Source organism: Hylobates moloch, unplaced genomic scaffold, assembly GCF_009828535.3.
Source record: "Hylobates moloch isolate HMO894 unplaced genomic scaffold, HMol_V3 SCAFFOLD_7, whole genome shotgun sequence".
NCBI classification, from domain to species: domain Eukaryota; kingdom Metazoa; phylum Chordata; class Mammalia; order Primates; family Hylobatidae; genus Hylobates; species Hylobates moloch.
This window is the reverse complement of record NW_026652282.1, coordinates 47,025,696-47,050,613: the sequence shown is the minus strand read 5'-3', so window position 1 is coordinate 47,050,613 and position 24,918 is coordinate 47,025,696. Positions and strand designations below refer to the sequence as shown.

The window sequence follows — 24,918 nt, the reverse complement described above, 5'->3', positions numbered from 1 at the left end:
CAAATGCCAGAATAAGGGACTTGGGCTATCTCTTCTGAGCAGCGGAAGTTATAGATGATGGTTCATGCATACAGGAGACAGCTGATCAAAACTGGGCTTGAGCTGTGTGCTGGGAGGGGAGGTTTGAGAGATTAGTGGGCAAGATCCTGCAGTCCTGGCAGGGAGGAGAGGAACATCTTGGATGCCGGGAGTGGGCTGAGCTGGGGCTGAACCCTGGAGCGGGGGTGATGTCAGGGCCACCGCCCCAGGCCCAGGCGGAGAGAGAATTTGGGGTGGAGAGCGAGCAATGGGTGGGAGCTCTCCCCAGGGCGGAGCCGAGCTCCACAGCGCTGCAGCCCGTGACCCGGCCTCGGCCTCGTGGGCGCAGCCTTCACACCACATCCAGCCCCCAGTGCAAAGCACTCTGCTGCAAGGCTGGCAGGCCTGTTGCAGTTCAAGCTCCTGCACTGGTAGGGTCCCCCCCAGTACCTACCCCAGCCCATTTCTGCCCTTTGCCTCCGCCTCTGCCAAATAGGGGCTGGGGAGTACCCCTTCACCTCTTTACCAGCCAAGGGCCTCCAACCTTGTGCCCCCCATAATGAGACCATTCTCTGGGTCCCAGCCACACCCATTACCCCAACAGCCTCCTCCATGCCTCACCTGCGTGTTCCTTCCCGCCCGACTCCTTCCCTGTCTTCCCCACCTCTGTGGCTCTTCACCATGCAGGCTCGGCTCAAGGCGCCTGGGCTCTGTCGCCACCTGGGTTCCCTGGCAGCCTGGTTGCCATGGCACCATAGGAGCAGTTCTGGTGGAACAACAGCTCTGGGAAACCAGGGCAGGCAAGACCCGGGGCCCAGCTCCTGCCACGCGTGGAGACTCCCCTGCCCCCTTCCCCCAGCTGAGCAGAGGAGGCCATGAGGAGAAAAAGGAAGCTGCCCCGCAGGGCTGCTCTTTACCTGTGAGGATGCTGGATGGGAGGCGCCTCCCACTGTCGCTGCTCTGCTCGCCCTGCCCTGCTGCTGGCCCTGCCCTCACAGCCAGGGAACCCTGGGAACTGGCTTGGCCTGGCCCGGAGTTCAGGCACCGGGCGGGGGGCAGGGGCCAGTCTGCAGGGGACAGGGCTGGGCGGGTGAGGGGAGAGCTGTGTGCAGGGGTGGGCCTCACACAGCTGGGACAGGGCTGGGAGGGGGTGGCGCTTTGAAGGAGCTAGTCTGGGGTGGTACTGGGAATCGGACTGGGAGGGAAATCACAGAGCACTGCGTTGGGGACAAGGCGAGGAGGGGATGGAGCTGTAAGGGGAAGAGGTCTGTGGGGAGGGGTGGAGCTGTGAGGGGACAGAAAAAAGGGCATGAGGAGACAAGACTGGGAGGAGAGCGGTCTCTGTGAGGGGTGAGGAGGACTGGGGACCAGACAGAGCCTTGAGGGAAAGCAGTCTAAGAGGATCTTGCCATGAAGGCAGGGGGGCTGGAAGGGAGGGGACTTGGGTGGGAGTGGGGAGACGTCCAAGAGCTAGGACTCACCGTGGCCTGTAAGTGTTGGGTCCCTATATCTGTGAGGAAGCTGGGATGGATGGGATGGGGGCAGGGATCTGGCTCACCCACTCTCAGTCTGGCCCAGTAGGCCCCTCTCCTGTCCCCACATCCTGGCTCATCTTATCTCATCCCCACAGTGTGGAGGGTGATGCCCCAGGCAGTGACCTGAGCACAGCGGTTGATAGTCCTGGGAGCCAACCCCCCTACCGGCTGAGCCAGCTGCCCCCCTCCAGCAGCCACATGGGGGGCCCCCCTGCTGGAGTGGGCCTTCCCTGGGCTCAGCGGGCACGCCTCCAGCCAGCCAGTGTCGCCCTGAGGAAGCAGGAGGAGGAGGAGATAAAGCGCTCCAAGGCCCTATCGGACAGCTATGAACTCTCCACAGACCTGCAGGACAAGAAGGTGCAGCAGAGGCGTCTGGTTGGGAATGGGAGTCGGGATGCAAGAGAGCGCCAGGGGAGGGTTTGGGATGTGGCTCTTGGGGGTGGTATCAGGGAGGGATAATGAGGCTGGAATTGGAGAAGACTGGCCCAGGACCCTTCACCCCACTGGGGATGCACTCATTCACCACCCATCCACTGAGGCTCGTATTCACTCAAGAAACATTTACTGAGCTCCCTGCCCGGCTCTTGGAGATGTAAAGATGAATGAGTCCTGGATCCGGTCCCCAAAAAACTCAGTCTAACGGGAAGAACACACATCAGTTGACCTTTTCAGAAGAGTGCCATACAATAGATTGTTTAGCTAAAAAAAAAAGGTGGAGGGAAAGCAAAATACTACATATAGGAAAAAACTGGAAGGACATATACAAAAACATATATCCTACACCAAAGGACATATTCTAGTTATGCTCAGGTGTTTGGAATGTTGGTAATTCAACCTACCTACCTACCTACCTTCCTTCCTTCCTTCCTTCCTTCCTTCCTTCCTTTCCTTCCTTCCCTCCTTCCTTCCTTCTCTGCCTTTCTCTCTCCCTCTCTCCTCCTTTCTCATTCTCTTTCTTCCTCCTTTCTTTCCTTCTTGCTCTCCATTTATTTCTACCTTGCTTTCTTTTTTTTTGGCTTCTCTGTTTGTTTCCTGTTTTCAAATAATCAATATGTTCTTCTTGCAAATAAGAAAACAAAACATAATCCAACCCCATTTGACCTGTGTTATCTGAAATTCAAGTGAGGAGACAACACTGAGCACCTAGCCTGGTGCTTTCGGTGGCTGTAAGCAGTCAGCCATGATTCCAGTGGGGGTGGTGTGGTTGAGTGCCTAGGGAGATGAGGCTGCCATGACTTTCTGACCTTGTTCCCCTCGACCCTTCTCTGCCAGGTGGAAATGCTGGAGAGGAAGTATGGGGGCTCCTTCCTGAGCCGCAGGGCTGCCAGGACCATCCAGACAGCCTTCCGCCAGTACCGCATGAACAAGAACTTTGAGCGGCTACGCAGCTCAGCCTCAGAGAGCCGCATGTCCCGCCGCATCATCCTTTCCAACATGCGGATGCAGTTCTCCTTTGAGGAGTATGAGAAGGCACAGAACCCCGCGTACTTCGAGGGCAAGCCTGCCTCGCTGGACGAGGGTGCCATGGCTGGTGCCCGGAGCCACCGGCTTGAACGGGGGCTCCCATATGGAGGCTCCTGTGGTGGGGGCATCGATGGTGGTGGAAGCTCCGTCACCACATCTGGAGAGTTTTCTAATGACATCACAGAACTTGAAGACTCCTTCTCCAAACAGGTCAGGATCCCTGAAAAGGACCTTTCTTCCCCATCCCCATGCTCTGGCTACTCCTGCTACTTTTTACCTAGATTGCAAACTGAAAGAAGTTGCGTGACAGGCATTTAATAACAGCAAATAGCTACCATTCGAGTTGGGACTGTGAGAATAATGAGAAAGAACTGGCAAGATAGAAATTACCTTTTTTTTTTTTTTTTTTTTTTGAGACGGAGTTTCACTCTCGACACCCAGGCTGGAGTGCAATGGCACGATCTTGGCTCACTGTAACCTCTGCCTCCTGGGTTCAAGTGATTCTCCTGCCTCACTCTCCCGAGGAGCTGGGATTGCAGGCATGTGCCACCACACCCGGCTAATTTTGTATTTTTAGTAGAGACAGGGTTTCACCATGTTGGTCAGGCTGGTCTCAAACTCCTGACCTCAGGTGATCCACCTGCCACCACCTCCCAAAGTGCTGAGATTACAGGCGTGAGCCACTGTGCCCAGCCAGAAATTACATTGTTAAAACAAGCAAGTTGCAAATATGGGTGTTCCATGCCGTTCCCTTCTTGTGGGAAAAAATATATATGGGTGTATAGAACAGATAAGAAAAAAGTTCTCACTACTTGGAACTTGATCTACTATAAAATAAAGCTTAACTCACAGGTAGTGAGCTCCTACTGTGTGCCAGTGCTGTGTATGCCTCACATCAGACCTGTGAGACAGGGATTATTATTCCCATTTAATAGAGGAGGAGACCGAGGCTAAGGATCTGGAATTGGTCCTTGTCCTCAAGGATCCCAGGGCAGTAGGAAATGGCAGACATGTGTGTGCTTTACTGTCTCCTGAAGTAGAGTGTGCGCTGAGCCATGAGAAAGGCTATAGTATAATGTATAGTACCTTGGGAACCCAGAGGAGGGGGAGGAAACTTTCTTCTGGGAGAACCACAGAAAACCTGTTTGAGAAAACAGCATTGGAGCTGGGCCTTACCAGAGAGAAAAGATTTAGCAAGTTAGAAATACTTGGGAGGGTGTTGCTTACATAGGCGTTGCATCAGCAAAAGCGTGGAGGGTGGAATTGTAATGCAGTAAAGGTAGTGGGAGATCATTCTAGGCTTGGGGTGTGTCAACGTACTTGCCCAGGTGTGAATCCCAGTTCTGCCATTTCCCAACTGTGTGGCCTTGGCAAACTGTTTAACCACACTGAAACATGATCAATAAAATGGAGAGAAAATAAAATGGAGAGAAAACCCTTTTAGAGCTGTTTGGAAGACTCAGTGCAACTGTACAGGTAATTAATATATATGAAAACACCTAGTACATAGTAGCTGCTGAGTACGTTAGTTTTCTTCCTAAAACCAAGAAGGTGCTTGGTAGAGATTGTTGAATGAATGGAAGAAGCTTTATAAGAGAAAAAGTCACTCTGCTCTAACCTCTATGATCTGGCCTTGCCATCAGCCTGGGCATGCCTCCTTGGAGCTGGTGAAGAGGTGGAGGGAAGGACAGGAGTATTGAAGGGAAGATCTATATCATTCGTCTGTTCATTCATACAACAAAGATTTAATTGAACATCTCTTCTGTGTCAAGCAGTGTGTTGAGCTGAGCTAAAAAGAGAGAAACCAGGCCTGGATCCCTCCCTTAAGGGAGGAATGGGGAATAGGAGATCAGTCTGGGAAGCAGGTCTGGTCCCAGCTCTGAGTGCTATTGAAGTCTGATGGGGAAGTATATCCGTTGTCTGTTGCTGTGTAACAAATTACCCCCAAATTTGGTAGCTTAAAACTGACCCAAGAGACTGAGCCTAAACAATAAACATTTATTATCTCATCAGTTTCTGGGGGCCAGGAAGCTGGGAGTGGCATGGCTGAGTGGTTCTGGTTCAGGGCCTTTCATGAGGCTGCAGTCAAGCTGTAGGGATAGCCCGCAATATCTGAAGATTAGACTGGGGCTGGCAGTCTGCTTTCAAGCTCACCCACTTGGCTGTTGGCAGGAGGATTCAATGCCTCAGCCTGTGGGCCTCTCCTAGGACTGTTCGTGATGCGGCTTTCCCCAGGTTGGGGGGTCTAAGAGAAAGAGTACAAGTGACAAGCGACCAAGAGTACTCAAGATGGAAGCTACAGTCATTAAAAACATTTTTTTTTTAGTTTTTTAAATTTTTAAAAAATTTTTTGCAGTCTTTTTTTTTTTTTAATAAATTTTTTTTGGCTAGGTGTGGCAGCTCACGCCTGTAATCTCAGCACTTCGGGAGGCTAAGGTGGGCAGATCACCTGAGGTCAGGGGTTTGAGACCAGCCTGTCCATCATGGCGAAACCCCATCTCTACTAAAAATGCAAAAATTAGCCAAACATGGTGGTGTGCACCTGTAATCCCTGCTACTGAGGAGGCTGAGGAAGGAGAATCGCTTGAACCTGGGAGGTGCAGGTTGCAGTGAGCTGAGATTGTGCCACTGCACTCCAGCCTGGGTGAGAGCAAGACTCTGTCTCAAACAAACAAATAAAAATTTTAGAGACAGGATCTTGCTCTGTTGCCAGGCTGGAGTGCAGTGGCGTGATCATAGCTCACTGCAGCCTCAAACTCCTGGGCTCAAGTGATCCTCCTGCCTCACTCTCCTGAGTAGCTGGGACTACAGGTGTGTGCCACCACACCCAGCTAATGTTTTTATTTTTTGTAGAGATAGAGTCTCGCCATATTGCCCAGGCTGCTGTTCAACTCCTGGGCTCAAGGGATCCTCCCATCTTGGCCTCCCAAAGTGCTGGGATTACAGGCGTGAGCCACCATGCCCAGCCTCTGCAGTCTTTTAAAACCTAATTTCAGAAGTGACATACATTCGCTTCTGCCATATGCTGTTTGTCACACAGACTAACTCTGGTACAGTGTGGTACCCTAGGGTGTGAATACCAGGAGGCAGGGATCATTAGCGGCCGGTTTAGAGTCTGGATACCACAGGGAGAGAGCATTACCAGCTGTGGTCCAGATGCTCAAGGTGGAATGTTATGGATTTCCTAAGAGAATTCCCACAGAGGAAATGGATTTTGGTTTACCCTGGGGGATGGCAGAGGCAAGAATGTGGCTTGAATCAGGGAGGAGGTAACATTTGGCTTGAGTCTAAATGGACACAAAGGAGGTATTGGGGTGTGAGCTGAGTGGGGAACTTGTGGGTATTAGTCCCAGCTCCTGTGAGCTCACAATGGTTCCCTGCGAGTCATTTTATAGACCACAGAGAGCCTGTCAGGGCTGGGGGAGGGGAATCCACCCTCCTTGCTGACCTACCAGGAAGACTCCCCCTTTTCCCTTACCTCCCTCCCTCATTCCCACCTTCCACCATTCTTCCCTTTATCTTTCTTTCTCTTCTCTCCCTTTCCCTCCTCTCCTCCCCCCCTTGCACAGGTAAAGTCTCTGGCTGAATCCATCGACGAAGCCCTGAACTGCCACCCGTCAGGGCCCATGTCTGAGGAGCCAGGGTCAGCCCAGCTGGAGAAGCGGGAGTCAAAGGAACAGCAAGAGGACAGCTCAGCCACATCCTTCAGTGATCTTCCCCTCTACCTGGATGACACAGTTCCCCAACAATCCCCTGAGCGACTGCCCAGCACAGAACCCCCACCCCAGGGCCGGCCCGAGTTCTGGGCGCCAGCCCCTCTCCCGCCAGTTCCTCCACCAGTGCCATCAGGAACCCGGGAAGACGGTAGCCGTGAGGAAGGCACTCGCAGGGGTCCCGGGTGCTTGGAGTGCCGGGATTTCCGGCTGCGGGCCGCCCACCTTCCCCTGCTTACCATTGAGCCTCCTAGTGACAGCTCCGTGGACCTGAGTGACCGCTCAGATCGCGGCTCTGTCCACCGCCAGCTGGTGTATGAGGCTGATGGCTGCAGCCCCCATGGGACCCTGAAGCACAAGGGGCCACCAGGCAGGGCCCCGATCCCACACCGCCACTACCCAGCCCCTGAGGGCCCAGCCCCAGCCCCACCAGGGCCCCTGCCACCAGCCCCCAACAGTGGCACTGGGCCCAGTGGTGTGGCTGGGGGTCGGAGGTTGGGGAAGTGCGAGGCAGCAGGCGAGAACTCTGATGGTGGAGATAATGAGAGCCTCGAGAGCTCCAGCAATTCCAATGAGACCATCAACTGCAGCTCCGGCTCCTCTTCTCGGGACAGTCTAAGGGAGCCTCCGGCCACCGGCCTGTGCAAGCAGACTTACCAGCGGGAGACAAGGCACAGCTGGGACTCGCCAGCTTTCAACAATGACGTGGTCCAGAGGCGGCACTACCGAATCGGCCTCAACCTCTTCAACAAGTGCGTGCTCCCCGTTCTAGCCTGCTTGCCCCTTCCTACCCTGCCATGGGCACTTGGGTTCCTGGGACAGAACTCCACACAGTGATCCCTGTTCTGCCATCTTTTCATTTTGTAGAATGGTATTTCTCCCCAGATATTCAGAGAAGAGGATGGCAACAGGGTGGCAGAGTAGAGAGTCCCTTAACACACCTGGGCTCGGGTCCTAGTACTGCCTCTGGCTGGCTGTGTGATCTTGGGTGAGATGACCCCACTAAATGGATTCCGAACCTTGTCCTCCCCACCTTCCCTTTTTAGAGGGGAGGTGATATGGTGTAGAAAGAGCCCTAGTCTGGGAAACAGGAGACCTGGCCCCCTAGTCGGCCTTTGGCCAGACTCACTGCGTAGCCCTGGGCAAGATGCATTCCTCCCCGGGCTTCCATTTTTCCACCTACCACTAGCAGAATGTGTATGTAAGAGGTGTTGGGGGCAGGGTGGTGTGCTGGACCCTTCAGTGACTGTGACTAAGCTCTTTCTAGGTGCCTGGTCTTCTGCCAGGTGTTTAGGAGTGAGGTGGGAGTGTGACATTTGATTAGAAAATAATTGGAAAATATTAGATGTAATTAGAAAACATTAGATGTAATGTAAGCCATTACTTGAATGCCTTACATCTTTATAGCTTATTAAACACTGCCACCTGTATTTAATTCTTATAGTAACTCAGCAAGGCAGGCAGTAGTGTTCCTATTTTGTAGATAAGGAACCAAGGCTTGGAGAAGTAAAAGGAATTGTCCAAAGTCATACAACTGGGAAGTAATGGATCTGAGACTCCTATGGCATCAGTCCCTTCCAAATTTTAACCTTGTGGGGTCCTAAGGTTCTGGGGTTCTGAATATGGGATAGCTGTGACCCAGATTTTGGCCCAGCTCCCTGGAAATCTACGGGGCACCTTGTCTATAGAAACACTCAGAGAAAGTTGGTGATACCTGCCTGGGTGGGATGTGGGATGTGGGATGTGGAATAAAGTAACCTCTTCACTTCTTCCCTACTCGGAGGGTCTGTGACTCAGAGGGAAGGTGCTCAGCCCTCTCCTCCCTTCTTGCTGGGAATGTCAAAGCTCCTGGCATAGAGCAGGCTCTCATTAGATACTGATTTTCTTTCAATTGTGGTGTGGCTCCAGTGAAGGGGGATGTTGGGTTGAAGATACCTTGGGATTTTGAAGCTCCTTGAAATGGGCAAGTGGCTTCTTCTCCCTGGGCCTCAGTTTTCTCATTTGTGCCATGATGGGATTGGATCAAATTATGTATTTGACTTCGTTGGTCCTCTGAGGCCGGACTTAGTTGGGCCCAAAATTAGTTCAACAAATGAGACAGAGAGCACAGTTCCAGGAGGACAGTCATCTCATCTACCTCCCCTCTTTCTGCAGGAAGCCAGAGAAGGGTATCCAGTATCTGATCGAGCGGGGCTTCCTGTCAGACACACCGGTGGGAGTGGCTCACTTCATCCTGGAGCGGAAAGGCCTCAGCCGGCAGATGATAGGGGAATTCCTAGGGAACCGGCAGAAGCAGTTCAACAGAGACGTGTTGGAGTGAGGACCCCAGGATGGGGCAGGCTGGGCCAGGGATTCCTGGAAAAGGACAGCAAGAAGGAGGAAGGGGGCAGCTTGTCCCTTTAGCTCAGATAAGCTTTTCAAAACAGGATGAATAGACCTTCCTGCCCCCGTACCCTTCTGCCCCAAAGGGGTCTGATCTTGTTTGGCTCTATTCCTAAAGTCTTCTGGGTGGCCCTGGGCAAGACATGCTCATCCTGTGGCCTGTTTTGGGCCTCAGTTTTCCTGTCTCTGAAATGAGTGGCTTGATGGAAAGGACCTTTAGTGACCACGTGCCTTGCCTCAATTTTCTGAGATGGATTTGATTTCAAACATTCTGTCCTCATGTGTACTTGCTCGGGCCACAGGTCCTGAATTTGGGAGTCTTATCAGTGGGGGTGTTGGTCCATTTGAGCAGGTCCAGGTGGGTCAGAGGTTTTCTGCAGAGGAATTGAAAGCGCCACACCCCCTTCTTTGCTCCTTAGCTGTGTGGTGGATGAAATGGACTTCTCCTCCATGGATCTGGATGATGCGCTCCGGAAGTTCCAGTCCCATATCCGGGTTCAGGGTGAGGCCCAGAAAGTGGAGCGACTCATCGAAGCCTTCAGGTGTGCCTACCTCCCACTTGCGAAGCTGTCCCTCCCTCCTGTGGGCATCGACGTAGTATGTGTTTATAAGTCACTTCTCTGAGCCTCATACTTTCTTCACCATAAAACAGAGATGATAAATCCTATCTTGCAAGGCAATTGTGAGGATCAGAGGTAGTGCATATGAAGTATCTAGCTCAGCCTCTGGGACATCGCCATTCGATAAGTGACAACAACATCAGCAATAACAGCTAACATTCACGGAGCACTTACTAGGTGTCAGGTGCTGAGCTGAGCACTTTACATGATTATTTCACCGAATAATCACAACCACCCCATAATTATCATTCCCATTTTACAGATGAGAAATCAGAAGTTTAGAGAGGTTAAGTAACTTGCCCAGGCTCATACAGTGAATAAGTGGTAGAACCAGAATTTGAACTCGTATGTGTCTGAGTCCATGATCCATCCATGCCCTTAACCATTTTACTGTACTATAAATGCTTTGGAGATCAGATAGACAGGGGTCTAAATCCTGGCTCTGCCACTTTAGGGTATTTAGAAGAGAAACAGGAGTTGCTGAGAACTTGTTTCCCACAATGGGGGAAGGATTTGCTTTGCAGTCAGAAATATCTGGGTTTTCATCCTGGCTTCACCATTTACCAGCTCTATTACCTTGGGCAAGTTACCTCGCCACTTAGAGTCTTAGTCACTTCATCTGTAAAATGGGACTGCCAATAGCTACCTTGCAGGATTACAATAGGATTACGTGAAACAATGTACATAAATCCCCTGGAAGAGCTCTGTAAAAGGTAGCGATTGTGATTTTTACATGCTGGTCTAGGGGAAGCTCTGAAGAGGACAGACCCAGAGATCAAGGAAGTATTTCTTGCAGGAAAGGGTTGCTGGTGCCAGACTGGGTGGATGGTGGGTAGGCAGAGATGGCTGGTTCCTGAGTCTGGCTTTGACCCCTCCTGCCCTGCAGCCAGCGGTACTGTGTCTGTAACCCAGCCCTCGTGCGCCAGTTCCGGAACCCAGACACCATCTTCATCCTTGCTTTTGCCATCATCCTCCTCAATACCGACATGTACAGTCCCAGCGTCAAGGCTGAACGAAAGATGAAACTAGATGACTTCATCAAGAACCTGAGAGGTGACTTCCCTATCAGCTTTTCCTGCCCTTCACCTGGAAAGGGAAAGTGGGGGGTAAGGGGAAGGATGCAGGAGGTCCCATCTGTTCCTTGGAAATTAATTTGTGATGCTGTCACTTTCTGCCCTAGCTGGATGTTCCCAGGATGTTCACTTATTAATTCACTCAAATCGTCATTTGTCCATTGTACTGAGCTTCTACTGTGTACCAGGTTTCTAGGTCCTAGGGTTCAAGCAGTGAACATGATAGATTAAAGTCCTGACTCTTACAAGGCTTTACTCTGATTCATTCATTCATTCAGTCATTCACTTGTCCTTTCCTCGCTCCTTCTTTCCCTCTCTTATTTATGCCCATGGGGACTTATTTAATTATTTTAGGTACCTTTTCCTCTATTCATGCATTCATTTATCACTCGACCAAACAACCAGCCAGCCAGTCAACACTTAGCGCTTAGTGTGTGCCAAGCCCCATGATGGATGCCAAGGACAATGGAGGGAAATCTGCCATACTCCCTGTTCTGAGAGAGCTCCCTGTGTGTGGGAGAGGCTGACTTGTAGCACCCAGATAACTAACATAAGACAGAAAGTGAACAGTGACATCAGAGAGGCCAAAAGTGCAGTCAGAGCTCAAAGGAGGGAGAGCCCACCTCTAGCTAGCTTCCCGGAGGAGGCAGTATTTTTATTTTAAGGTGGGTCTTGAAGGCATGGAGAAGGTGACACAATAGAGATAGAGGAGAGCTTACCTAGCAATGAGAATACCAAAGGCGCAGAGGCAGGAACATTTATTTTCCTTAGGGAACAATTGAGGGCTGGGTATGGTGGCTCATGCCTGTAATCCCAGCACTTTGTGAGGCTGAGGCAGGTGGATCACATGAGGCCAGGAATTCCAGACCAGCCTGGCCAACATGGGGAAACCCCATCTCTACTAAAAACACAAAAATTAGCAGGCATGGTGGCGCACACCTGTAATCCCAGCCACTCAGGAGGCTGAGGCAGGAGAATTACTTGAACCTGGGAGGCAGAGGTTGCAGTGAGCTAAGATCGCACCACTGCACTCCAGCCTGAGTGACAGAGCAAGACTCTGTCTTCGAAAAAAAAAAAAAAAGAAGAACAATTGAGATGAAGTCATTGATGGGTTGGGAAGGTCCCAATATATGAGGGTCCCAATATATGAGGTTCCAATATATGGAACCAATATATGAGGGCCTTGAATGCCAGATGAAAGGTGTCGCCTTGCTCTTTTTGCTTATTCTACTGATGTCGAGCCCTGCCTATCACCAAAGAGCAGCCTACTAAAAATGGTACAGATGTTAAGGTTATTTAAGCAGAAAAGAAAGAGGGAAATAGAGTCAAAGAAAAAAGCAAACTGAAAACAAGACAAATTGGCTGCCCATCAGGTTTGTGCAGCTGTGGCTGCTCTGGTAAGAAAGTCAGTGCGATGTAGTATGTTCCTTTAGCACCTGTCCAAGGAGGAGATGTGACATTTCCAAGGAAGAAAACATTTTTTTGTTTTCTGTTTATTTTATTTTATTTATTTATTTTTTATTTTTAGAGACAGGGTCTCACTGTCTCATCCAGGCTGGATTGCAGTGGTGCTAGCAGAGCTCACTGCAGCCTTGAACTCCTGGGCTCAAGCGATCCTCCCACCTCAGCCTCCTGAGTAGCTGGGACTATAGGCGTGTGCCACCATGCCCAACTAATTTTTAAATTTTTTGTAGAGACAGGGTCTTGCTATGTTGCCCAGGCGGGTCTCAAACTCCTTGCCTCAACTCAGCCTCCCAAAGTGCTGGGATTACAGGTGTGAGCCTCCACGTCCTGCCCAGAAAACATTTTTCTAGTAGAGGATTTAGAGAGAAGAGTGAGTGGGTTTCACTCAGCAATCAGAAGTGGAGAAGGATGGTGAACGTGGGAGGAGGGAGTTAGATCAGAGGCCATTTGGAGCTGTCTCCTAGAATTTTGCCATCATTCATTCATCCATTCTTTTTCCCTCTCTCTCTCAATATGTGTGTGTGTGTGTGTGTGTGTGTGTGTGTGTGTATGTATGTATGTATGTGTATCTTTCCCCCTCTAATTATTAAATAAATAAGCAAATAAATGAAGGTAATACATTCTTATTTCAGAAATGTTGGAAGATTCAGAAAATTAGAAAATTTCTTTTTATCACCCAAAATGTGCCCCCTAGAGGCAATCATAGTTAATGTTTTGGTGCATTCTAATCTTTTCCCCCATGCATACGTAACTTTTTATATAGTTCAGATCATACTATATATGCAATTTATCTTACTCTTTTCACATAATTTGCTACTGTAATTTTCTCATGCTATTGAAATGTTTTTGTAAATGTCAAGTTTTTAATAGCTGTGCATCATTTTATTAAATGGATATATTATCCTCTATTGTTAAAATTTAGGTTGTTTCAAATTGTCCCCATAAGTAACTCTTAGTGAGTATTTTTTTTTTTTTTTTTTTTTTTTTGAGACAGAGTCTCAATCTTGTTGCTCAGGCTGGAGTGCAGTGGCGCGATCTTGGCTCACTACAGCCTCTGCCTCCCGGGTTCAAGCAATTCTGCCTCAGCCTCCCGAGTACCTGGGACTACAGGCACATGCTGCCATGCCCGGCTAATTTTTTGTATTTTTAGTAGAGATGAGGTTTCACCACGTTGGCCAGGATGGTCTTGATCTCCTGACCTCGTGATCCGCCTGCCTTGGCCTCCCAAAGTGCTGGGAGTACAGGCGTGAGCCACCATGCCCGGCCTGCACTAGCATTCTTGCACATACATCTTGCACATATTTCTGAGTAGTTCCTTAGGGTAGATTCCTAGAAGAGGAATCACTGGGTACAAACATTTAGCTTCTTGCCAAATTACCTTCCAGAAGAGTTATGTTACCATACATGCCCACTTCCCTGCACTCTTCCTAGCACTGGATTTCCTTTAAAACTATTTTTGCTAATTAGGAAGGCAAACAATAGTATCTGATTATTTTAATTACAGTGTATTCTGAGTTGTTGAGAAAAAATTCCCCACTCTGGGGAAGATAGCAACTGGCTATTGTATTGAGGGACACCCTCCCTGCCCCAATCCTGGCTAAGGGGCTGAGGGTACACATTGACCCTCAGTCCTGACTATCGTGGCCCATGCCTGGGTGTGGGGGTGGTGGAGCACCCCTACCACCCAGTGCCCATAATTATGTGACATATCCCTGTGTTACTCCCTTCCCCAGGGGTTGACAATGGTGAAGACATCCCCCGAGACCTCCTGGTGGGCATCTACCAGCGCATCCAGGGGCGTGAACTGCGGACCAACGATGACCATGTGTCCCAGGTGCAGGCTGTGGAGCGCATGATTGTTGGAAAGAAACCAGTAAGTGCCTTGGGAGGCTGCAGAGGGGCCAGGGTTCAGGTCTGCCTCTGCCACTAAGTGGTAAGTCACTGCACCTCCCTGAGCCCCAGGTGCCCTTTACTTGCAATACAGAGTGGGTGATAATGCATTCCTCAGAAGGCTGTGGTGCAGAGTGAATGCATCCAGCACATTCCAAGGCCCATAGTGGGTACTATATAAATATTAGCATCCTTTTCACCTCCGGCTTTGCCTGTCCATCCTAAGTGAAGAGCCAAGCTAATGGTTAGCAGAAAACCAAAGTAAGAACACACTTTAGGCCAGGTGCAATGGCTCGCGCCTGTAATCCCAGCACTTTGGGAGGCCGAGGTGGGCGGATCACCTCAGGTCAGGAGTTCCAGACCAGCCTGGCTATCACGGCAAAACCCTGTCTCTACTAAAAACACAAAAATTAGTTGCGGGCGTGATGGTACATGCCTGGAGTTCCAGCTACTTGGGAGGCTGAGGCAGGAGAATCACTTGAACCCGGGAGGCGGAGGTTGCAGTGAGCTGAGATCGTGCCAATGCACTCCAGCCTGGGGCGACAGAGCAAGACTGTCTCAAAAAAAGAAAAAAAAAAGAAAATGCTTTAGCCAACAAACATTTGTGGATGCCTTTCCACTGAGCCCAGCATTTTGCTGGGCACCAGAGTTGGTGCTGGGCATTCATAGATATGAATCAGACGTGGTCTCTGTCCTTGGGGGCACTCACAGACCAATCGGGGTGTGAGACAAAGACACATATAATATTTCTGCCTTATGGTCCAATTTAGGAGAGGAGAAAGGAGAGAGAGGCCATTTTCAGCCTGGAGAAATCAGGGAAGGCTTCTTGGAAGAGATAATTTTGTGATTGAATTTTTTTTTTTTTTTGAGATGGAGTTTCACTGTCACTCAAGCTGGAGTGCAGTGGCATGATCTCAGCTCATTGCAACCTCTACCTCCTGGGTTCAAACGATTCTCCTGCCTCAGCCTCCTGAGTACCTGGGATTGCAGGCGCCCACCACCACACCCAGCTAATTTTTGTGTTTTTAGCAGAGACGGGGTTTCACCATGTTGGCCAGGCTGGTCTCGAACTCCTGACCTCAAGTGATCCGCTCGCCTCGGCCTCCCAAAGTGCTGGGATTACAGGTGTGAGCCACTGTGCCTGGCCGGGATGGAAATTTGAAAGGGAGTTGAAATATGACCATGCAGAGCTGGGCAAGAAAGACATTCCAGAGGGGCAAAGGCAAGGTAGCAGAAAAGTTTAGGCCTTAGTTGCTGATACCCCTTGTGTCAGAGTGACACACATGTATGAGAGGTAAACTTCTTGCGGTTGAAAGTTAAGGTGCCAGGAGGCCTGAAGCTGATGGGCTGGCCTTGCTGACACCTGTTTCTTCATGCCTGTCGAGGTCCTGTCTCTCCCTCACCGTCGACTGGTTTGCTGCTGCCAGCTCTACGAGGTGCCAGATCCAAACCGCCCCCAGAGGCTAGGGTTGCATCAGCGGGAGGTCTTCCTCTTCAATGATCTCCTTGTGGTATGAGCACTGTGGGTGAGGAGATGGGAGGGAGAGAGTGAGCTTGACACCTGAGTCTGGTGTGAACCATATTGATGTTGGTGTGTGGTGTGTGGAGTGTGGCGGGCGAGGTGTTCTGCCACGCCATCTGCATGGTCTCAGGCAAGGCCCAGACCTTCTCTGCCCCTCCTTTTCCTCACAGATGCATTTGGAGGTAGTAACAGACACACAGGGACAGAAAATATGAGGACCAAAGGAGATGACAGGCTTACAACCTGGGAAGTGGTAGGAAATATCCCCGTCCACCTCAATAGCCCATAGAGTTGTGTGAAGAGGGGTGAACCTGCGACCCCCAGGTCAGTCTGGAAATCTTCAGTAATCAAGATGCTTGAAGTGGGCTGCACACCATGGCTCACGCCTATAGTCCCAGAACTTTGGGAGGCCAAGGCAGTTTGAATCACTTGAGCCCAGGAATTTTGAGACCAGCTTGGGCAACATGTCGAAACCCTGTCTCCACAAAAAATACAAAAATTAGCCGGGCATGGTGGTGCGCACCTGTAGTCCCAGCTACTTGGGAGGCTGAGTCGGGAGGATCGCTTGAGCCCAGGAGGCAGAGGTTGCAGTGTGCTGTGATCGCACCACTGCATTCCAACCTGGGCAACAGAGCCAGACCCTGCCTCAAAAATAAACAAATAAATAATAAAAACAAAATTTAAAAAAAGATGCTTGGGCCAGGCACAGTGGCTCATGCCTGTAATCCCAGCACTTTGGGAGGCCGAGGTGGGTGGATCACCCGAGGTCAGGAGGCGGAGGTTGCAGTGAGCTGAGATCGTTCCATTGCACTCTAGCCTGGGCGACGAGCGAAACTCTGTCTCAAAAAAAAAAGATGCTTGAAGTGATTCTTCAAACTGAGCTCATTACAAGTAGAGATGTTTGTCTTTTAGGGGTGGGATTCTTAGGACTTTGCAGGTTGGAAGGGACTTTCAGGGTCCAGCTTCCTAGATGGGCCACTGGATGTATGACTACAGGGACAGAAAGCCGCCTTCCTCTAAGGCAGCCAGTTGCCTTGTTAGGCAGCTCTGACTGCTAGAATCTGTCTCCCTGTGGGTTTCTTAAACCATCTGCACTCAACCCTTGGCATCACAAAGAACAAGTGTTGTCCCTCTGTTCCAAGACAGCTCTCCAGGGATTTGAGGACAGTGATCCTGTTCCCCCTGTGGTCTTCTCTCCTTTAGAGCAGGGTTTCTCAGTCTCATCACTGTTGACATTTGGGGCTGGATAATTCTTTGCGGGGACTGTCCTGTGCACTGTAGGATGTTTAGCAGCACCCTGGTCTCTACCTACTAGGTGCTAGTAGCAACCCTTCAACCAAAAATGTCTCCAGATGTTGCTCCGTGTCCTCTGGGGGCAATATCACCCCCAGTTGAGGATTGCTGCTTTAGCTGAAGTATTTCCATGCTCCCTCTGAGCCTTAGTTTCCTCCTCTGTGAAATGGAACTAACCCCTACCTCACAGGGTTGTCATGAGGATGAAATGAAATACGAGGTTTATGTGGAATCTGCCTTACCCCAAGGAGTACCTGGTCCACACAGTCAACGTGTAGATATCCCTCAGGTACTGAAACTGGTGTGTGTCCAGCTCTATGCTAAGCACTGGGTATGCCAGGATGAATCAGACTTAGTCCCTGTTCTCAGGGAGCTCACAGCCCAAAGGACCTAAAAAAGTGCTTTGCGTCATTGTGCCATCCTGAAATCAAAACATTTCCTTTTACGAGCCACTTGCAGACCGCCTGAGGTGTTTGCAGCCTGTGTTAGTTGAGTCCAGAGTGCCCAAGTACTCGACAAAGACGTTGGGTTGTTGAGAGGAAGACTTGTTAACTCTCTACATGGGTTCAGCAGAGATTGCCATTAAGTGCAGGCTCTGGTGAGGCCTGGTGACAGAACCCGACAACCAGACTCCTGCCCTCCTGTCCAGCAGGGGGTGATCACACACTCAGAGGACTAGCATAGTGCCTGACAAGGGAAAGGTACTGAATCACCATTCTGGAGCTCAGAAAAGGGGTTTACAAATCTCTGTGGGATGTTGGAGCAGGCTTCCTGGAGGAAGCAGGATTCAGTTAGTTCCTGGAAATGTGGTAAACGTCTGTGATGCGTGGTCATTACATCAGGAACTTGCAGTTTCTTCCATGTCTCCCATTCTGTCCCTCAAGCTTCCATTCTCCCCAGCTTGTGGGCATGTGTGTTTGTGTGTGTATGTCTGTTAATGGGGTGGGAGGGGAGGGTGGTTACCAGAAATAGGTGCCACGTGGAAATTCCCCACCCAAAGCGCTGCCTCTTGTCTTTTTCCCACTCCTGCCAAAGGTCACCAAAATTTTCCAGAAGAAGAAGATCTTGGTGACGTACAGTTTCCGTCAGTCTTTCCCCCTCGTGGAAATGCACATGCAGCTCTTCCAGAATTCATGTGAGTCCCTTCTTGGATCCCAGCTCCTGAGAGTCTACGTCATGGCGCCCATGCTCACCCCTCATCTATACCAGCTCCAGTTTTTGGAGTCCCTTACAACTGGACCAAGGGTCTCCAAAGCACCTACTTGGTCCCAGGATGAGGGGCAGGCCAGGATGGAGTATGAGTCGGGTCTAGCCCCTGGTTAGCTCATGGTCTTGCAGAGAACCACAGTGCATGGGTTCTCTGGTGGGCCAAAGAGATGGTGATCATACTGTGCTCTGAAGGATGAACCAGGAGGAGCTTTGTTTCGTGGTATTCTGGGCAGCAGAAGCAATGTGAGTTGAGGCAGAGGTGAGAAGGAAAGGGTTTCGAGAGAGCAGTGCATAGTTGTGTGCCTTTACATCTTGCAGTACAGGGAGTCAGGGGGCCACAGCTACCAGGAGTTTGGGGGCTTTGGGGCAAAGGGGAGCTGCTAAACATGCTCAAGCAGAGAAGAGGCATGATCAGAGTTAGACAGTAGAAAAATTATTTCATGGGCTAGGCATGGTGGCTCACACCTGTAATCCCAGCACTTTGGGAGGCCAAGGCAAGAGGATTGCTTGAGCCCAGGAATTCGAAACCAGCCTGGGCAACATAGTGAGACCCCATATCTACTGAAAATAAAAAAAAAAATCTGCGCATATGGTGCATGCCCATGGTCCCAGCTACTCAGGAGGCTGAGGCAGAAGGATCACTTGAGCCCAGGAGTTCAAGGCTGCAGTGAGCCATGATGGCACCACTGCACTCCAGCCTGGGTGACAGAGAGATGTTGTCTCAGGAAAAAAAGAGCAGAAAAGAAAAATTACTTTATGTGTGAGCCACCTTGCACCAGTCCCAACAGACGTGCCCAGTCTCCCCTTTCTCCACAGATTACCAGTTTGGGATCAAGTTGCTGTCTGCAGTACCTGGCGGGGAGCGAAAAGTCCTCATCATCTTCAATGCCCCCAGCCTCCAGGACCGGCTGCGCTTTACATCCGACCTGCGCGAGTCCATTGCGGAGGTGCAGGAGATGGAGAAATACCGTGTGGAGTGTGAGTAGCCCAGCCATGTCTCCTCCCCGCTCTCCTGAAACAGTGCCCTGCAGAAACCAAGAATCCTATCCTCTGAGAATCTCAGAGTTGAGGGTTAGCTTGTCCAACCTTCCCATCCTCATTTCAAGAATTCTTCAGCCTCTGCTTGAATACCTTCAGTGACAAGGGGCTCATTACCTCCCAACCCCATTATTATCCCGAACTCTAATTATGAGCCAACTATTCCTTCTAGTGAAAGGTATCAGGGAGAAGAATCAGAGTACTGGAGGTAGGACTATAGTTTTAGATCCCAGGTATACTACTCATTATCTGGGTGAACGGAGCAAATTGCCTAACCTGCCGAGCCCCAGTTTCTTCCTATACGAAACTGGGGTAATGAAGTCTCCTTCACAGAGTCATGGAGATGAAATGAGACAAGGTAGCCGAAATGTCCCAACACATCTTAGGCGTTCAAAAAATCTGTATTTCCTGTCCCACCCTCTCTCCTCCTCTGCTCACATATCAATTCCTGAGCTGAATCCCAGTGGCCTATCCTCTCAGCCCCCAGGGGCCACACCAAGTCATTTTGATCATATATATATATATAACGGAAAATAGTGATTACATCTCATTCCTCCCGATGCCCTCCAAGTTTTCTCTTCTCCAGGCCAAGCAATCACAGTTAAGTAACATGGTGTTAAGGAGAAAGAGGCAGGCAGACAGAAAGAGAGAGAGGAGGCGGCGGACAGCTCCTTGGTGAGGCCTTCACAGCTCCAGGGCCACTCCACTCCTCAGTGAGGCAGGGATAGAAATTTCAGTTCACCAGATCCTTTGAGACCCTGGGGAAATCCTGAGAGAGGGATTAGTAGCCCAAGACGAGGGGAGGTCAGTAGACACGTGTTTCTATGAGCTCCGTAGGGAGGTGGGGCTGTAGGAGGCCGGAAGCACCCAAGCTCTGGAATCAGGCAGACCTGCTTCCAGAATGTCAGCTCCGCCATTTCCAGCTGTATGACCCTGGGCAAGCTCTAAGACTTCTCGGATTCTCAGTTTCTTCCTCTGCACAATGTGGATGCTAATACTGACCTCAAAACTGTTGTGAGGATTGAGAGAGATCAAATATGTGTAGCGCCCAGCATACTGCCTGGCACATAATAGAGGATTTGATTCCTGTCAGTTTCCTGCTCCTGCCCTTCCAGGAGCCCCTCTGCTCCGGAGCAAGGTATCTGAGAACTGACTGAACTCTGGAAAGATTGCCCTTTGCCATAGGCTAGAAGGGCCTTCCCGTCCTTACTGTGAACCATCTGCCATGAAGCTCTTTTTTGAAGGGCAGGGATGCTTTGGGAGACCTGACTGCAAGAGGGCATGGGAGGGGAGAAGTCAGAAGGGTGAAAGGAAGGGAAAGGGAACAGGGAGAGCAGGCACCAAGCGGGATGAAGGGAAGGCTGAGCAGGAAGGGAGGGTGCAAGACGGGAGCTGGGCACTAAGGGTGCTTCGGTGATGGAGCTGCAGTTTTGGGGGAGACAAGGGCTGTTCGTCCAAGGGGCAAAACAGGAAGCCTGGGGACAGAGGGAGGGAGGAGGGAGGAGGAAGGAGGACGGCCCATGGAGGGCTAGGGTCAGTCAGATGGGCTCTCACTCCTGTTCCTGACCTTTGCTCCCTGTCTCCCCAACTGCCACCCAGCGGAGCTGGAGAAGCAGAAAGGTATGATGCGGCCTAACGCCTCACAGCCTGGAGGGGCCAAGGACTCAGTGAATGGGACGATGGCCCGCAGTAGCCTGGAGGACACTTACGGGGCAGGCGATGGGCTCAAACGGGGCGCACTCAGCAGTTCCCTGCGAGACCTCTCTGATGCAGGTAAGCCCTCTGGGCCCCTGCCCTGGCTGGGGAGACACGGGACCGGGTGTCCTCTTTGCCTCCTGTCACTGGCGGCCAGCCTTCCCTCCACCTGCCACACATGCACGCACCCTGCCTTCATCCAGAGCCCTGGGCGCTGTGCCACAGGGGGCCTGGGAGCCAGGTCAGAGCAGGGGGAGCCCAGCGTTTGGGCCAGGGAGTGTGAAGTGGGGCCACAGTCTTGGTCCCTCTCTCTCGCTGCTCCCCCTCTCCTCCTCTTCTCCCTCTTCTGTCTCTCCTGTACCTCCACTCCTCCTTCTCCATCTTTTCCTCCTCTTTCTCCTCCTTCTCCACCTCTCCTCCTCCCCACCTCCCCCTCTTCAATGGGGGAAAGGGATAATGGGGTGTCTGTCCCCGGGAGGGGCCCAGTCCTGGTGCCCAGCTCTGGAGCCCAGCAGGGTAGGGAGGGGGGGTTGCTGCTCTGACGCTGGGCTCCTTGCTTGTGGGTGCAGGGAAGCGGGGGCGGCGTAACAGCGTGGGATCGCTGGACAGCACCATCGAAGTAAGTGCCAGCTCCTGCCCCACTCGTCCTCTGCATGAGCCCTGCCCCGGCCATGGAGACCCAGAGGAGGAGGGGACCTGTTGCTCCCCCTCTTCCCTGCTGGGAACCGTGCGGCTGCCTCTCCCAGCCAACCACTCTCTCCATCTGTCCTCAACTCTGTCTGTCCTCATTCTGCCTGTCTCTCAGTCTGTCTTCCACTCTCCCGTGCCCCCTCTCAACCCCAGGGCCGACGGCGAGTAGGGATGCCCTTGGAGTTGGGCCACGAGAAGCTCTTACCTCCAAGTCCTGCTCTTTGACCCTGGGCGAGTCACTCTGCCTCTCTGGGCCTAACCTTTTCCCTGCCTGCAAAATGGGGATGAGGAGGAGGTACTGCTAATTTCTCCTCTCCCGGTTGAGGCTCAGCTGAGATAGTGGATGTGACAGCCGAGCTTTGCAAGCTGGGGAGCTCCACATGCGCGTACAGGACCGTGATTTGGTTTTTATTACAACTTGGGGTTTGCTGTCTCCCCAGCTCCAGCCCTCAGGGACAGGGGTGGAATTTAGGGCTGGGGGTTTAGGGCATCTAGCCTGGCCTGACTTCCCCCCTCCCCCCTTCCAGGGGTCTGTTATTAGCAGTCCACGCCCTCACCAGAGGATGCCACCTCCGCCCCCACCCCCGCCGCCAGAGGAGTACAAGAGCCAGAGGCCCGTCTCCAACTCCTCATCCTTCCTGGGCTCCCTATTTGGAAGCAAGCGGGGCAAGGGGCCCTTCCAGATGCCACCACCGCCAACAGGCCAGGCCTCTGCCTCCTCTTCATCTGCTTCTTCCACACACCACCACCACCACCACCACCATCATGGCCATAGCCACGGTGGCCTGGGGGTGCTGCCTGATGGGCAGTCCAAGCTCCAGGCCCTGCATGCCCAGTATTGCCAAGGACCGGGCCCTGCCCCACCACCCTACCTCCCACCCCAGCAGCCCTCTCTTCCCCCACCTCCCCAGCAGCCCCCACCCTTGCCCCAGCTGGGCTCCATTCCACCGCCTCCCGCCTCAGCCCCACCTGTGGGGCCACATCGCCACTTCCACGCCCATGGCCCAGTCCCAGGGCCCCAACACTATACCTTGGGCCGGCCAGGCAGGGCACCCAGACGGGGGGCTGGAGGACACCCTCAGTTTGCTCCACATGGCCGCCACCCCCTGCACCAGCCCACATCCCCACTGCCCCTGTACAGTCCTGCCCCCCAGCACCCTCCAGCCCACAAACAGGGCCCTAAGCACTTCATCTTCAGCCACCACCCACAGATGATGCCAGCAGCAGGCGCAGCTGGGGGCCCTGGATCCCGGCCACCAGGGGGCTCCTACTCCCACCCCCACCACCCCCAGTCACCATTGTCACCACACTCACCCATCCCACCCCACCCCTCCTATCCACCCCTCCCCCCACCCTCCCCTCACACCCCGCACTCACCCCTTCCGCCCACCTCCCCCCATGGCCCGCTGCACGCCTCTGGGCCCCCTGGCACAGCCAACCCCCCCAGTGCAAACCCCAAGGCCAAGCCAAGCCGGATCAGCACCGTGGTCTGATGAATGGAGAGAGTGAGCTGGGGAACAGGAAAGTCTGGGGAACCACAGGAGAGGGACCTTGCACCCTCTTTGCTTCCTTGGTTTTTTCAAAAATATATATACACATAGCAACGTCCTCCTCCCCATGTCCTCCCTGCCTTGGGACCCGTCCTCTCACCCCCAGCGGTTGCCATGGGGTTTCCTTCCAGATTCGAGGATCCTTGCCACTTGAAGCCTGGACTCAGGGTGCTCCAGCGCTGGGGAGTGGTGAGGGCCTTCCAGAGATCCTCGTTCTCTGTCTCCCGTCTTCTTCTTCCCCACTTTTCCCTGGAGGTCTAGCTCTGTGGCCTCAGACCTCTGGGCCTGTATGAGCTCCCTGTGAGCTCTGGCTGGCGGAGAAGGGCAGGTGTCCGGAGCTGTCGGGGTGAAGGCTTCCCCAGGGCTCCTCTGGCCGTGTGGGGCTAGGAGAGCGCTCTGTAGAGTTGTGGCCAAACCTCAGCTGGCTCAGCCCTCTCTCTGACCTCAGGGCCTGGCCACACACTTCCATGTGTCTTTTTGCCTGCTGGAGGACACGGACCATTGATGCACTCGGTGGGTGGGACCCTGCTTGTGTTGGCCCCACGTGGGGCAGTGCTTCCTCTCTCGAGCCAGTCTATGCCCTTTCTCCAGTAGGCCCCAGCCCAGACCTCTTCGGCTTCAGGAACTTGCCTCGCCCTGCAACGTTCTTATCCTGATCAAAGTCCAGACAGGTTTTGGGGGGGGCTCAGGTCTGGGATGAGAAGGGCACTGCCCTCCCTCACCCATATTGCATGCCCCCCCCATTCCCTAACACCTACCCCCCCACAACTGAAGACAATGCACTTTACAGATATCGCCCACACACACCTCGCTGGGGCAGGGCACCCAGCATCAGCCCTGGGGAGAGAGGCTCCCAAAGGGCCACCATGAGCCCAAGATATCCTTTCTGAGGCAGAGATTGAAGCCATCAGAGCTGGGGTTGGGAGCCAGAATGCCTGAGTCCTTCTGTCCGTCAGAATCTCCGCTGCCTCTCCAGCCCTTTTGCAGCCCTGTTTATTTATTATAAATATATTTTTTACAAGCCCCAGCTCCTCTTCTTGCCCCACATATCCAGCTCCTCACTCAGCTCCTGCCTCCCTCTCCCCTCTCCACCATGGGCTGCAGTATAGACAGACAGACGGACCCTGGCTGTACGAAGGGCCAGGGCCACTGGGGCTTGGGGGCGGGGGAGGGTGGCAGTGGGAGGGGCTGTATGGAGAGGAGCTGGGGTTCAGGCATTGTCTTTTTTCCTCCTTGTATATAAGAATGTATATTTGATGCCTCATAAAAGACCTTGTGCTCACCTCCTGCCTCTGCCTCCTACTTCTGCGCCCCTTCCCCACTGTGGAGCCCATGGAGAGAGGCCTTAGCCCAGGGAGGCAATGCGCTAATGGTAGAAATTCAGGCACCTGGGTGGACGAGATGCTTTGCTTGGAGGGAGGTGGGAGTGAGGGAGGTTTTCCTATCTCATTTCATACACAGTTTGCGCGACAGAGTGGCAAGAGTATGGGCTTTGGAGTTGATCCGGTTCACATCCCAGGGTTTTCACTTCCTAGGCATGTGAATTCGGGAGAGTCACCCTCTCTGCGTCTCAGTTTCCTCAGTGTAAAACTTGGGGTGATAAGCCGTTGCCACATGGAGATATGCTGATTCCCAGGGGTAATGGATGCCAAGGAGCCAGGACAGGGCTGAGCAAGTTAGTTCCCTTGCCTTCCTTTCATAGGATAAATGCTTCCTTCCACTCTTGGGGCGTCTCCTCTCACACTGGATGTAGCTGGCCTGG

The 24,918-nt window shown here is 52.3% G+C and overlaps 1 protein-coding gene across 4 annotated transcripts in view; it reads left to right on the top strand.

Annotated features, from left to right (window-relative positions):
* The window catches only part of IQSEC2 (IQ motif and Sec7 domain ArfGEF 2), a 48,727-nt gene extending 24,289 nt beyond the window's left edge, over nucleotides 1-24,438 (top strand). Inside the window, exons 3-15 of one of the 4 annotated variants that reach the window (XM_032756999.2) lie at nucleotides 1,649-1,910; nucleotides 2,826-3,227; nucleotides 6,587-7,482; nucleotides 8,885-9,046; nucleotides 9,532-9,654; nucleotides 10,619-10,785; nucleotides 14,003-14,142; nucleotides 15,545-15,670; nucleotides 18,010-18,109; nucleotides 19,000-19,161; nucleotides 20,821-20,994; nucleotides 21,486-21,535; nucleotides 22,134-24,438. In XM_032756999.2, the coding sequence (XP_032612890.1) occupies nucleotides 1,649-1,910; nucleotides 2,826-3,227; nucleotides 6,587-7,482; nucleotides 8,885-9,046; nucleotides 9,532-9,654; nucleotides 10,619-10,785; nucleotides 14,003-14,142; nucleotides 15,545-15,670; nucleotides 18,010-18,109; nucleotides 19,000-19,161; nucleotides 20,821-20,994; nucleotides 21,486-21,535; nucleotides 22,134-23,099 (3,730 nt within the window). In that variant the 3' untranslated portion in view covers nucleotides 23,100-24,438. Of the gene's footprint in view, nucleotides 1-1,648; nucleotides 1,911-2,825; nucleotides 3,228-6,586; nucleotides 7,483-8,884; nucleotides 9,047-9,531; nucleotides 9,655-10,618; nucleotides 10,786-14,002; nucleotides 14,143-15,544; nucleotides 15,671-18,009; nucleotides 18,110-18,999; nucleotides 19,162-19,792; nucleotides 20,995-21,485; nucleotides 21,536-22,133 lie in introns of those variants that run through there. The other 3 variants (XR_009214282.1, XM_032757000.2, XM_058441372.1) reach the window with 3 other exon arrangements.
* The last annotated feature ends 480 nt before the right edge of the window (nucleotides 24,439-24,918 follow it).